The sequence below is a fragment of the Perognathus longimembris genome, chromosome 2 (genome assembly GCF_023159225.1).
Source record: "Perognathus longimembris pacificus isolate PPM17 chromosome 2, ASM2315922v1, whole genome shotgun sequence".
NCBI lineage: Eukaryota > Metazoa > Chordata > Mammalia > Rodentia > Heteromyidae > Perognathus > Perognathus longimembris.
Window position 1 is genome coordinate 40618095 of NC_063162.1, and position 13464 is coordinate 40631558.

The 13464-nt window shown below is 36.0% G+C and overlaps 1 protein-coding gene across 4 annotated transcripts in view; it reads right to left on the reverse strand.

The window, feature by feature from the left end:
* The window catches only part of Jmjd1c (jumonji domain containing 1C), a 172889-nt gene that overhangs the window by 17976 nt on the left and 141449 nt on the right, over positions 1–13464 (reverse strand). For all 4 annotated transcript variants that reach the window (XM_048338856.1, XM_048338859.1, XM_048338857.1 and 1 more), the window contains 8 exons: positions 12700–12959; positions 11683–11961; positions 7786–7954; positions 6925–7015; positions 5895–6025; positions 4919–5041; positions 2233–2372; positions 228–404 (listed from right to left, as the gene is read on the reverse strand). In XM_048338856.1, coding sequence (XP_048194813.1) covers positions 228–404; positions 2233–2372; positions 4919–5041; positions 5895–6025; positions 6925–7015; positions 7786–7954; positions 11683–11961; positions 12700–12959 — 1370 coding nt within the window. The remainder of the gene's footprint in view (positions 1–227; positions 405–2232; positions 2373–4918; positions 5042–5894; positions 6026–6924; positions 7016–7785; positions 7955–11682; positions 11962–12699; positions 12960–13464) is intronic.

Genomic DNA, 13464 nt, shown 5'->3' on the forward strand with positions numbered 1-13464 from the left:
ACTCTGCCACTTGAGCCACAGTGTCACTTCTGGCCTTTTTCTATATATGTGGTGCTGGGGAATCGAACCCAGGGCTTCACGTCTACCAGGCGAGCGCTTTACCACTAGGCCACATTTCCAGCCCTACTTACAGCTTCTTTCATTTTTATCTGTACCTAGAAACATTTGTTTCCCCCCAAAATTAGTTCTTTTGATAACAGGTATGTTAGAATTAAGTTTGTGCGTACCTGATGAAGAGCTCCAGCTGGTAAAACAATGGCATCACCAAGAAACTGGATAAGAGTACAGGTTCTAACTCCATATTCTTCAAGCAGTCTTTGGCGAAGCTTTTTATTCACATACCAGCTTTGGTCACGTATTGGATCATGTTCTGGTAGAACTTCAAGGCCTTGTTCTTTTGAAATCTTAAATAAGGATTAAAATTAAAGCCCCAAATGAAGTAATGGAAATCAAAATGCCATTCAGTAGACTTTTCATTTTCTTCACAATAATAAATCTTGTTTTCTGAATATTGTGTAAGTTTTAAGAAAACAACATTCTATAATCATCTTAAAAAGCCAAATGATAATAAAACACAGTACAACGAAGTGATGCTAATACTGTTTCCTTTTCACCAATTACTTCTATTATTAAATTTTCATCCAGCTGGTTTCTTCCTTATCATTTACTGGTTGCTTCAAGAATACATTGCACTTTGAGAAAAGTAAAGGCTTTGTATGTTTTTCCCCAAATCCTACCATTTATTTGCATGGAGTTTATAAAAATTTCCTTTGTCTTTTCTTTTTTTTTTGGTACTGGGGACCAAACCCAGGATGTTGCACTTGCTAGGCAAGAACTTTGCCACTGGGCTACATCCCAGCCCCTATAAATATTTCTTCATTGCTCCTTTAAAGGTATGTACAGGGGCTGGGAATATGGCCTAGAGGTAAAGTGCTTGCCTCATATACCTGAAGCCCTGGGTTTGATTCCTCAGCACCACATATATAGAAAGAACCAGAAAGGGTGCTGTGACTCAGTGGTAGAGTGCTCTCCCTGAGCAAAACAGAAGGTAGGGACAGTACTTGGGCCCTGAGTTCAAGCCCCAAGACTGGCAAAAACCAAAACAAAATAAAGGTATATACAAAGTTGAAATCTATCTCAAGAGAATCCTTTACTGACCAACAAAATAATTTGCTTTCAGAAGTACACATTATAGGGCTGGGAATATGGCCTAGTGGCAAGAGTGCTTGACTCGTATACATGAAACCCTGGGTTCGATTCCCCAGCACCACATATACAGAAAATGGCCAGAAGTGGCGCTGTGGCTCAAGTGGCAGAGTGCTAGCCTTGAGCAAAGAGAAGCCAGGGACAGTGCTCAGGCCCTGAGTCCGAGGCCCAGGACTGGCCAAAAAAAAGAAGTACACACTATATTTTAGATAAAAATATTGGTATGTATATCAAAATAAGATGGTAGCTATAAGGCTTCTTCACTGTCCACAGAAAGAGTTCTTGAAATTACAGCAAAACAAGCAACAATGTGGATTCCAGAAAAGAAATCCCCACAAACTACTTTTATCCCTGATTATTCAACATTTTGGTGAACCATCTTAACATCCTAAGAAAGGCTGCAATACCCTGAAGGCTGTAAAGATTCTTATTTCTTCTAATACCATTTTAATGACTTTATTTGCACATATTAGTTGTGTAATAAGTATTGTCCTGTTACTTTCAAACATGCATATAATCTATCCCAATTAAAAAAAATCTCCAGTATCACTCTTCCTTACACTTCTCTCTCAAAAAAATTTCAAGCTAAGCACTAGTGGTTGGTTCAATGACTGCAATCCTAGCTACTCAGGAGGCTGAGATCTAAGGATCCAGATTCATAGCAAGCCATGAAAGCAAAGCCCATAAGCCTCTTACCTTCAATTAACTACCAATAAGCTAAAAGTGGTTCAAGTGATAAGAGTGCTGGCCTTGAGTGAAAAAACCCCAGAACAGCAATCTCCTCAGTTTAAGCCCTAGTACTTACTTGCAGAAATGAACAAAAACAAAAATTTCCACAGATTTTTCTGTCAAAGGAAAATATGTTTAAATGGAGGTCTTGATTTCAAAGAAAAATCCTATCTCCTTGAGCTAACTTATTTAATGGTATACCGATATTATAGGCAGCGGAATTCCAAATGCCTCTATATTCAAAAATTACTAAATCCTTGTTTGGTGTGAAAAGATTATCTATGTCTTAAATTATACCTTTTGAAGAAATTCTCTTATTTTATCAACATCTTTTCCAGCATAGATATGCCACAGAGCACCAGGTATTTCAGTTGAGTCCTTCAATCTTTTTCTTAAAATATCATCCAAGTCTTCTTCTTCAAATTTTTTAAGTATTCCTGAAACACAGAAGGATATTTTTAAATTGGTCAGAACCAGGAAGCCAAACCTTCTAAAACTTATCAAAGCATCAAGTGCTTGACTAGAATTGATGCTCTTAAAAGTATGATCCAGTTAAATATTCAAAAATGTTAGAACATAGCACTTGGGTTCTGTCTTTGGTGTAACACTGGAAAAGAGCAGAGGTCTTTAAGAAATCTTTAAACATTTAAAAGTTAATTCTTTGGCTGTCTTCATCTAAACTTCATGTCTTTTTTTGGGGGGTTGGTCATGGGGCTTGGACTTAGGGCCTTGGGCCTTGTCCCTGAGCTAATCTTTTACTCAAGGTTATAATGCATTACCACTTTCAGCCATAGCTCCACTTCTTTTTTGTTGTTGTTTTTATTGTTGTTTATTAGTTTTTTGCTAGTCCTGGGGCTTGAACTCAGGGCCTGAGCACCATCCCTGGCTTCTTTTTGTTCAAGGTTAGCACTCTACCACATGAGCCAAAGCACTTTTGGCTTTTTCTGTTTCTGTGGTACTAAAGAATTGAACCCAGGGCTTCGTACATGCTAGGCAAGCACTCTACCAATAAGCCACATTCCCAGCCCCATTTCTGGTTTTTGAGTGGTTAGTTGGGATGAGTCTCACTGGGACTTTTCTGTCCAGGTTTGCTTTGAACCATGATCCTCCTATCTCAACCTTCTCAGTAACTAGGATTACAGGCGTAAGCCACTGGCTCCTGGCCATGTCATTTTTGAATGATGGCCACGAAAGTGTTTGCAGGTTACACTAATACTTAAAACATGTAAAGAAACATTTCTCTTCCACCTCGCAATGGCTTTCTTTTGTTTCTCATTTATTTTCTATAAACCACAGATTATGAGATAGAAAACTCAACAGTTTGTATTCAACTGTTTCTCTGCCTGTCCCAAGGAAAAGCTATCTACTAATACCATGAACAGCATTTAATAGCTTACAAAGGACTTTTACTAACTAGTTGCCCTTTTAACTACTGCATAAGTCAGCAGGGAACACACTTCTAGCTTATATTTGAACAGTTTATAAAAGTTAAAAAAAAAAGCCTCTCAATACTGTTACTAAATATTCATTGAGGACATTTCACATTTTATTGTGATTAATCTGTAATCAAATGATTCAAAACAGAGCTCTGATTTTAAGGAAATGTCAGGTAATATAAAAAGAACTTCAAATACGTGGGTATAGATATAAAAATATTTTATCAGTACACAAATGAAAATATCAATTAGCATTCTTTCAAATGTGGAACTAGGGCTGAGAATGTTGCTTAGCGGTAGAGTGCTTGCCTAGCATGCATGAAGGCCTGGGTTCAATTCCTCAGCACCACATAAACAGAAAAAGCCAGAAGTGGTGGTGTGGCTCAAGAGGTAGAGTGCTAGCCCTGAGCAAAAAGAAGCCAGGGACAGTGTTCAGGCACTGAGTTCCAAGCTCTCAGGACTAGCCAAAAACAAAACAATACAAAACAACTGTAGGACTATAGGAAGCTCTTGAAATATCTTAAATATTGCTTACTATTGAGGCTGTATCAGATGTTTTCTACATATGTACAGTGAAATCTTTTTAATATACAAATCTGGCTACAAAGATTTATTTCAAAGATTAAATGAGAAAGAACACAAAACAATTGGTTTAGCCCTCAATTGGTTATCTGTGACAAAGTTTTCTTTCAAATTCATAATAAAACAAGGACAGTTAAAACGATACTAAAAGCTTGTTGTAACAGACTATCATTTCTTTATGTCCTTTTGGGATAAATATAAAATATTTTCTGGGAAAATAATGGGCTGGTGTTTTATAAATGTAACATTAACAAAATTTTAAGTAGGAAGCCAGGGATTGGTTATGAGGTTATGAGGTTAAGAGAAATAGGATGACTGGTCAAAGGATGTTTTGTCTATCTGTCATCCATCCTTCTACCTATCTAGTGCATGTACTTGGGCTAAAAATCAGAGCCAGGGATCTTGTGTATGATAAGTGAGTTATCATCGAATTCTCTTATAAATCTGTTCCTATTTTGAAGAAGCCAGTACACTTTTAAGACTTGTAAGTATATATCTATAAAGGAAGGCATAAGTCACTGATCAATTATTCAGAGAGGAATCCAAAGATATGAAATTAAAACCAAATTACTCCCTACAGATGTAACTTTTACAATAGTATAGTAAAATATATTCTTCTTTCTGATCCTGGGAGGGTAGGGCAGGAGAATGCTTGAGGAAAAGAACATTATCTTTATCATCTTTACAGAGAGAATGCTTGAGGCAAAAACATTATCTTCATCATCTTTACAGAACCCCAGTCTACAACACGTTTGAAAGTGAGTTTCACAATACATTTTTCATAACCACAATATAGACTGCATAACAAATTTATAAAATTTGCTACATAAAAAAACACATTTTTAAGTAATGAAGATTAGAGCCCCCCAACCCCCCAAACCTGCTTTGGGACCTTTACTGTCAATATTCATCATAGTAGGTACTGTTATTTAACTATTAAGACCACCATTATTTAACTTCCTTACCTGCTTTTGAAATAATCCCATTTCCTTTTGCTATGCCAACATAGACTAGAATATTTACAACATCAGAAACTTCAATATGAAGATTTGTTGTTCCTATATCATGATCTTTAGCAGCAGCTACACCTGTGTATAAAATTGTTTTTGTTAGACAAAATGTAATAAATAGGACATTCTCCCTAAATCAGTTCCATCACAATGATTCACTATGCTCTGAGCTGTAAATTCAAAATTCTGCTTCAAAAAGTCACATTATAATGCCCTACATAAAATAAATCAATAAAAAAGTAAATATTATTTTGCAAGGTAAATTAGCAGGTACTTAATGCTGGCTGTTAATTTGTAACATATTGCTTGATATAAAGTAAATTTTCAATACTTTCAGCTCTCCATCATGAAGCACAGACCTAAAATGATCATGGGATGACAGTAATAGCAATGGGACATAAATGTAAAAAGGAGAATAAGATGAAGGGGATATGAGTACAAACTGAAACATGGTGATGAACGTTACACACATACATATAAGTGAATGAAGCATAATGAGACCCACCAAAAGTGGTTTAAAAAATAGGTACATCAAGGAGGAAGAGGAAGAAGGGGAATACGGTGAAAGTAAATCTGTTCACAAATATCCTTTAAAAGAATCACACTAGGGGCTGGGGATATGGCCTAGTGGCAAGAGTGCTTGCCTCGTATACATGAGGCCCCAGGTTCGATTCCCCAGCACCATATATTCAGAAAATGGCCAGAAGTGGCGCTGTGGCTCAAGTGGCAGAGTGCTAGCCTTGAGCAAGAAGAAGCCAGGGACAGTGCTCAGGCCCTGAGTCCAAGCCCCAGGACTGGCCAAAAGAAAAAAGAATCACACTAGGGGAAAGAATTGACTTGTTAAAAACTAAAAAAAAGATTAATCTCTCTTGGGAGAGAGCATTAAAATCCTAATTACAAACTTTTAGAAGAAATGTTAAATTATACTTACCATAGGCACTACACAACCTAGGTCCTAGATCAGGACGTACAAAGAATCCTGGCAAATGAGAGGCCAAGTTGAATTTTCCTTCTGGATTACAATATTCTGGTAATGGTAGACTTTTTAAAAGATCTTCATATCTGAAGAAATAAGATTTGTATTCTTAAAGGCCTGCAGATATTTAATTTTCAAGTTGTTGAAGATAACATACAATATTTTCTTAAGATAATTAGTTAGCACTTTTCCTTGACTTCCTTCAAAGTTTATACACAGACATAAAATACAATACTAATTCTACTTCCCTAAACCCTATAAAGTAAAAGCTCCAAGAGAAGGTAGACCCTAAACAAAATTCCATATTATTACTACTACTACTACTACTACTACTACTACTACTACTACTACTGTCTGTCATGGCACTTGAACTTAGGGCCTAAGAGCAGTCCCTGAGCTTTTTCTGCTCAAGGCTAATGTTCTGCCACTTTTGAGCCTCAGCTCCACTTCCTCTATGTTTTTGGGTTTTTTTTTAAATATGACTATTCTTTCTTACAGCTTTAACAAAGAGACTTTTTCTTAACAATTCCTTGCCCATGCTGAGACAAATGCTGGCTTAAAATTACTTTTGTTGTTGCCAGGCACTAGCAGATTACAACTTTACTTCTAGCTACTCAGAGGCTGACCATCTGAGGTTTGAGCTTGAAAGTCAACATGGGGAGGAAAGTCTATGAGACTCTTATATCTAACAAAACTACTTAAAAAGAAAAATGAAGCCAGAAGTGGAACTGCGGCTCAAGTGTTAGAACACTAATCTTGAACAGAAAGTCAAGAGATAGTGCCCAGGACCTGAGTTCAAGCCCCAGGACTGGCATGCACACATCCATATGCGTGCACATACACACAAAATTATTGAGAAATGGTAACGTCTAAGTTGTTACTTGTAGTTACTTATGCCACCCATGGGGATAATCTTAGAACTTCGGGGGGGGGGGGGGGGGGGGGGAGGGAACAAGAGTCAAAATGAAAAGTGCCGAAAATATACCTTGCAGGCATCATGGTCTTGAAATCTTCTCCTGAAGGGCAGTCTTTCAATTTCAAAACAACTGTTTCACCACTTTTGTTTCTCTGTCGTTCTATGAAAAATACAGTTAATTATTAAAAGTATCTTCTTTGATTTTATTTTTATTAATGTTCAAGGAAAAAGAAATGTAAATGCCTGATTCAACTTTTGTACATGTGCTCAGCGAATGCTTATTGACTTTATTTCCTGTGTACTTAACTAGTATTTAGACTATTTATTTACAAAAAATAAACCCATAGACATGGAATTACCCACTTCCAGAATCTTTATAAAAAGTTATCTTTTTTATTCCAGTCCTGGGGCTTGAACTCAGGGCCTGGGCACTGTCCCTGAGCTTCTTTTGTGTTCAAGGCTAACACTTTACCACTTGAGCCAGAGCACCACCCACTTCCAGCTTTTTCTGTGTATGTGGTACTGAGAAATTGAACCCCAGGGTGTCATGCATGCTTGGCAAACACTTTACCACTAAGCCACATTCCTAGCCCTAAAAACTTGTACCTTTTATAAACTTTCTTTGCTAACATTAGTATTACATTTACACTTACTTTTCAAAGTGTTTTAGGTAAATTATGTAATTCAATACCATAATTTTATAGGACTGTCAAAAAGTGCCCCATATATTAGGAAACATTAACTAAATGAGTTCTGTAAGGTGAAAGGAAAAGAGTGCCAAAATTAAGATAGAATCCATTTGTTTCCAACTACTTTTTCATCAAAGCCAAAAATAATAAAATGTAGAAGTTTCAGAGATTAAAATCTTGTTAAACTGTAATTTGTTGGGTATATACGATAAAGTAAGTATTAAATGTGTAAAAAACATACTTGAAACTTCTTCAAAACCATCCCAGAATTCCTTAACATTGGTGTTTGAAATAATGCTGTCTTTGCAGTTTAGTAAATCAGCGTGGTGGTCTCCAAAATCAAGACTAATTGATTCAGCCTTCCACAAGCTAATGTTCATTTTCTTATGCACTCCAGAAACCACTGCAGGCTTAATGAGTAAATAAATAAATAACAATTAAAATGTATATAGAGAAATTGCAAGATTGTTTAAATGTATATACAACAGTTATTAGGTTTCAGGACAAATGAAATATTTGAGTCTAAATAATTTAAAAATTGTTTCTAAAGATATTACAGTACATTGTGAAAGAAAAAGAATAAGAAAAATGCCACATACAGTACCCTGGCATTTTTGGAATAAAGGATAATTTTCAGAAAAGAAAAGAAAGGCTCTATATCAACAAAATCTTAGCAATATAAATTAATTTTAGAAAGATTGTTTTATCTATAGGCTACTTTTTATAAAGCAAATATAAACTATTTCTTTGTTACATATACATATAGTAAAATTTCAAAAGTAAAACGAGAGCAGTGAAGACTAAATATAATTAGATACATTCTGAGTTTATCACCATATCACTTAAAGTACATTTTACATTTCTTTAAAGAATCATAATAAATGAAACATAGGCTAGCACTCTGCAACTTGAGCCACAGCGCCACTTCTGCCATTTCTATATATGTGGTGCTGGGGAATCGAACCCAGGGCTTCATGTATACAAGGCAAGCACTCTTGCCACTAGGCCATATTCCCAGCCCAATAAACTATATTTTAAAAATTCATCTGATGCATTATTTGCAAATATTAAAAAAAGATCCACTATTAGGAGTACAGGGGTAAGCTCACATTGTGGCTTATCTAGCAAGCACAAACCACTAAGGATCAAATACCAATGCTGAAGAAAAAACAACCAAAAAAATCCCTAACTAAACATGTAAAGTTCAGAATATAGAGAACTTAAGTTAAGAATCCTAAAATAGGGCTGGGGATATAGCCTAGTGGCAAGAGTGCCTGCCTCGGATACACGAGGCCCTAGGTTCGATTCCCCAGCACCACATATACAGAAAACGGCCAGAAGCGGCGCTGTGGCTCAAGTGGCAGAGTGCTAGCCTTGAGCGGGAAGAAGCCAGGGACAGTGCTCAGGCCCTGAGTCCAAGGCCCAGGACTGGCCAAAAAAAAAAAAAAAAAAAAAAAAAGAATCCTAAAATATATTGGGTAGAATACCAAAGATAATTAAAAAATAGGAATGGCTGAGAATATGGCCTAGTGGCAAGAGTGCCTGCCTTGTATATATGAAGCCCTAGGTTCGATTCCTCAGCACCACATATATAGAAAAAGCCAGAAGTGGCGCTGTGGTTCAAGTTGGCAGAGTGCTAGCCTATAGCAAAAAGAAGCCAGGGACAGTGCTCAGGCCCTGAGTTAAAGCCCCAGGACTGGAAAAAAAAAAAAAAAAAAAGTAGGACTATAAAAAAACACAGTAATTTCAAACTACAACTTGTAATCACAAAATTAAAAACAAACACCTAAGCAAAGTCTAGTTAATTACTTGGTTGAATGCTTTATTAAACACCCTGTCAGTAGGATAACAATATATCAGCTATTAGATAACTAATTCTTAGTGTCCATCCCATAATACTTTCAAAGCCTATGCCAGAATATGTTAACAGTATTCAGCAGGTTGGGAAAAATAGACTTTTTAAAAAGGCAGTGATAAGAGAATCCTGATTAGGCTACTATCATCACCCTCTTCAAGAACTATTACAGACTTCTTATAATTTAACTTCAATTGTTTTGCTGACAATTATTTAAAATGATTCTGATTCTTAAAGCTACTACCTAGTAATGGGTGGTAGTATTATAAGAGCCTTTCATAATCATTCTCTTAACTTCTCCCTTTCCTCTAAAACATTTTTTTTTTTGTTTTTCAGGTAAGAAACCTACTTGTAGCATTCTCCAAACAACAGAATTTATGTCCAGGCTCTTACCCACCTGGGAAAATTTCACTTAATCCTGTAGTAATCAGCACATTTTGTACAAGTACCACTAATTTAGCCATTCCTTTTTGTTTCCATTTATCCTTACATAAATTTCTTTAAACATTTAAATAAAAACAATCATGTGACTATTTCCTACCTAAAAGGCCTAACCAAAATTAAATGCTCTAGCTTTTGGTCTAGTAATGCTATCAGGGGTTCAAGAAGACATAATAAAAAATACATGCTAAGTCTTATGTGAATACAATACATAGACACATGTTATTTGGGGAAGGGAATGACTAAACTGTCATTGGACTTTGAAAAAGACTCATGAGTTAAAAAAAGGCTGAGAACCACAGTAGTGAAATGATCTTCATTTCTACATATCCTATTGATACTTTTATTTGTGAGGACTAACTGGCTCTAACTAGATGCTCAGTAAATGTTGCATAAATGAAAATAAAACAGCAAGTATGTTTTTCAGGGAGCTGGGAATATGGCTTGGCGGTAAGAGTGCTTGCCTTGCATGCATGAAGCCCTGGGTTCGATTCCTCAGCGCGACATAAACAGAAAAAGGCAGAAATGGAACTGTGGCTCAGGTGGTAGTGCTAGCCTTGAGTGAAAGAAGCCAGGGATAGTGCTCAGGCCCTGAGTCCAAGCCCCAGGACTAGTACCCTCACACCCTTGCCCCCCAAAAGGTTTTCAGAAAGAAGTATGTTGAAATTAAACTCTTATGTAAATATATCTGTTCCTAACTTTTGTATCTGTATAGTAAGCTGCCATCTGAAATACTGAGCAAACATTTCATATAATTGTTAGTCATATACAAAACCTGTTATTTTTGCTGTTGTTGGCAGTACGAGGGTTTTGCAGGACAAAACTCATGCTTGCCAGCCAAGCATTCTACCACTTGAGCCATACTCACTATCCCAAAATCATTTTACTTGAGCAGAATATAGTAACAGTTAAGTCAAGGCTTGATCAAGTCAAGTGCAGTGGCTTGATCAGGGGTCAAATAAAAATCCTCAAGATTATTGAGGTGGACCTCACTCAATAATTGAGCAAGGTGTTGTGTACCTGTTATGCCAGCTACAGAGAAATCACAATAGGTGATTATAATGGCATGCTCCTGTAATTTCCACCAACATGGGGAAGTGACAGTATTTTGAAATGACCAAGACAAAAGAGGACCTGAAGGATGGTTTAAATGCTAGAGCTGGAGCACAAGCCAAAGCACAGCCAAATAAAACCAACAAAAGATTGGATGAACTGGGTTGGAAGTGTAGTTGAATGACAGCACACACATTTGTCCTAGCTACACACAAACACACATTTAATAATTCAAAAAATCACTACTATTTTGAACATCTGAATACACATAAACTTAGTAATTGAGCTGAAGAAAAAGGACTGCACTTTTAGTATAAAACGTTACTGTATGTTTATTCACTGATAGATCAAAAATATACATCAAATTGTCAGTTTTCCTGTTGACAGAAATCTGTCCCTCACATAGAAATTCCGTAATAATTTGATCATTCTTTTTTTGTTTGCTTATCCCTTTAAACTTTTTTATTGTTATGATAAAGGTGATGTACAGAGGGATCACAGCGATAAAAGTCAGGTAAAGAGTACACTTCTTTTTGGGCAATGCCATCCCTTTCCTTGCTTTATCCATTTTCCCCTCCCATCCCCACCCACAAGATGTACATCATTGTCAATACAATGTACAGTGAATACTATTGCTGCATTTGTTCACCTTTTCTTTGGTAATTCTTTCAGTTTCATCAGTTTTATTTTTCTCTCCTGTATATTTCTATCACTAAGAGAAAACATTTTTCCTCCTTAAAAATCTTCAGGTACAGAAGAATATTAACATAATCAACCTAAAATATTTACCTGTCCTTGTTTCCAACATTCCTTGAAAAGCTTCCAATTATTACTATTCTTATAATCCTTAAGCCATAAAATATGCTGCTCACAAATCCAAGAATGTGGGATATCACTGTATAATTTGTCATTTTCACTCATAGCAGGACTTTGGCTCTCTTTAGATTCTTCATTGAATTCTGATTTTACATTTATCTTGGATGTTTTATTTGGTGGAATTTTGTTTTCAACAACTGAAGCAATAATATCATCAAGAATATTAGGCATACTCCGTCCACTTTTGCCACCCTAATTAAGGAGAAAAAAAAGCTTCTGAAAATTTTTTTTATAGAAAATATACAATTTTCATACCACAGGTTTATTTTAAGCTTTCATTTTACTAATACAAAAATGGAAAAAAATACACATTCAGGAATATAATTAAGCTAGTTGATATGTTCCTATACTTTCCTTTACAGGACCAGAAATTTGGTGACTGGAATAATTTAGAAACACTTTCTACACTGATTTAGACCTCAGGTAGAGTGTGCAGGTAGGAGGAATAGAATCCCCCATTTATTTTTGAAAACCACTAAAAATTATATGAGCAATCATTAATATTCTGTCATTCCTTTTTTTCTGATGAGCTATTAAATAAAAACTTGGTGTCTAATCATTTTATGTCACTTCCATATAGTTTTGTTTGTTCTACTAGATAAATGATTTTGAGATTCGAAATGTATATATATCTAAATATTCTCCAGGTCTCAAAGAGCCTTCTTTCCAACTTCTACCTGGATGGAAAAAAAAAAGAAGGAGGAAAGTGCTACTTCCAAGTTAACTTAGAACCCAAATGAGATCTTTAGCCATTTGGCACATGTAATTTGGTCCACATACATTTTATTAGACTGTACAGATAGTCACCAAGTCATTAAGTGTCTAAACTTAAGGCCCTTATTAAAACCCAGGGACTGCAGGTATATCTCAGTGGTAAACTGCTTACCCAGCATGTACAAAAACAAATAAAGCCCTTGCCATCATACTCACTGTGGTGCCCATTGAATACACTGGTGCAAAAGCAATGCCAGCATCTGTAGAGCCCACACGTAGTTTCCCTGCTGTTGTGGTCAGCAAGTCTCTTAAGGTTGAGCCCTGTTCATTATTCTGGGACACAGAAGGTGATGTTCTACCATTTGGAGAATCATCATCAACATCATCATCATCATCATCATCATCATCATCATCATCATCATCATCATCATCTTTTTCTTCTTTAATTTCTTTTTCAAGGGCAAATTCTTTGTCTTCTTAAAAAAGAGTTGTTTTTTTTTAAGTTAATACTCTACACTCAAGTAGGAAAAAACAGGCACCATACATTTTACAGTGAAAAATAAATTCTATAGTACTAGTGATTTATTCACTTAGACAAACTACAGAGAATGTATTAAAAATCCTTCAAAATGGAGTCTGTTTAAATATGAAAAGGCCTTCCCGAATAATGTGTAGCAAGCTGCATTTATACTAGACACAAATGAGAAATGCCTATAGCTAAGACAAGCAGAAAATATAGTTAAGCTACAAACATAGTGTTCACGTGGTATCAATAAGCTCAACCACAAGTGATTGTGAAACTAAATTTTGATGTGATCTTTGAAGGACTTGTTCTTAGTAAAAGAAGAAAAGTATTTTCTTTCTTTTTTTGTCAGTCCTGGGGCTTGAACTCAGGGCCTGAGCACTGTCCCTGGCTTCTTTTTGCTCAAGGCTAGCACTACCACCTGAGCCACAGAGCCACTTCTGGCTTTTTCTACATAT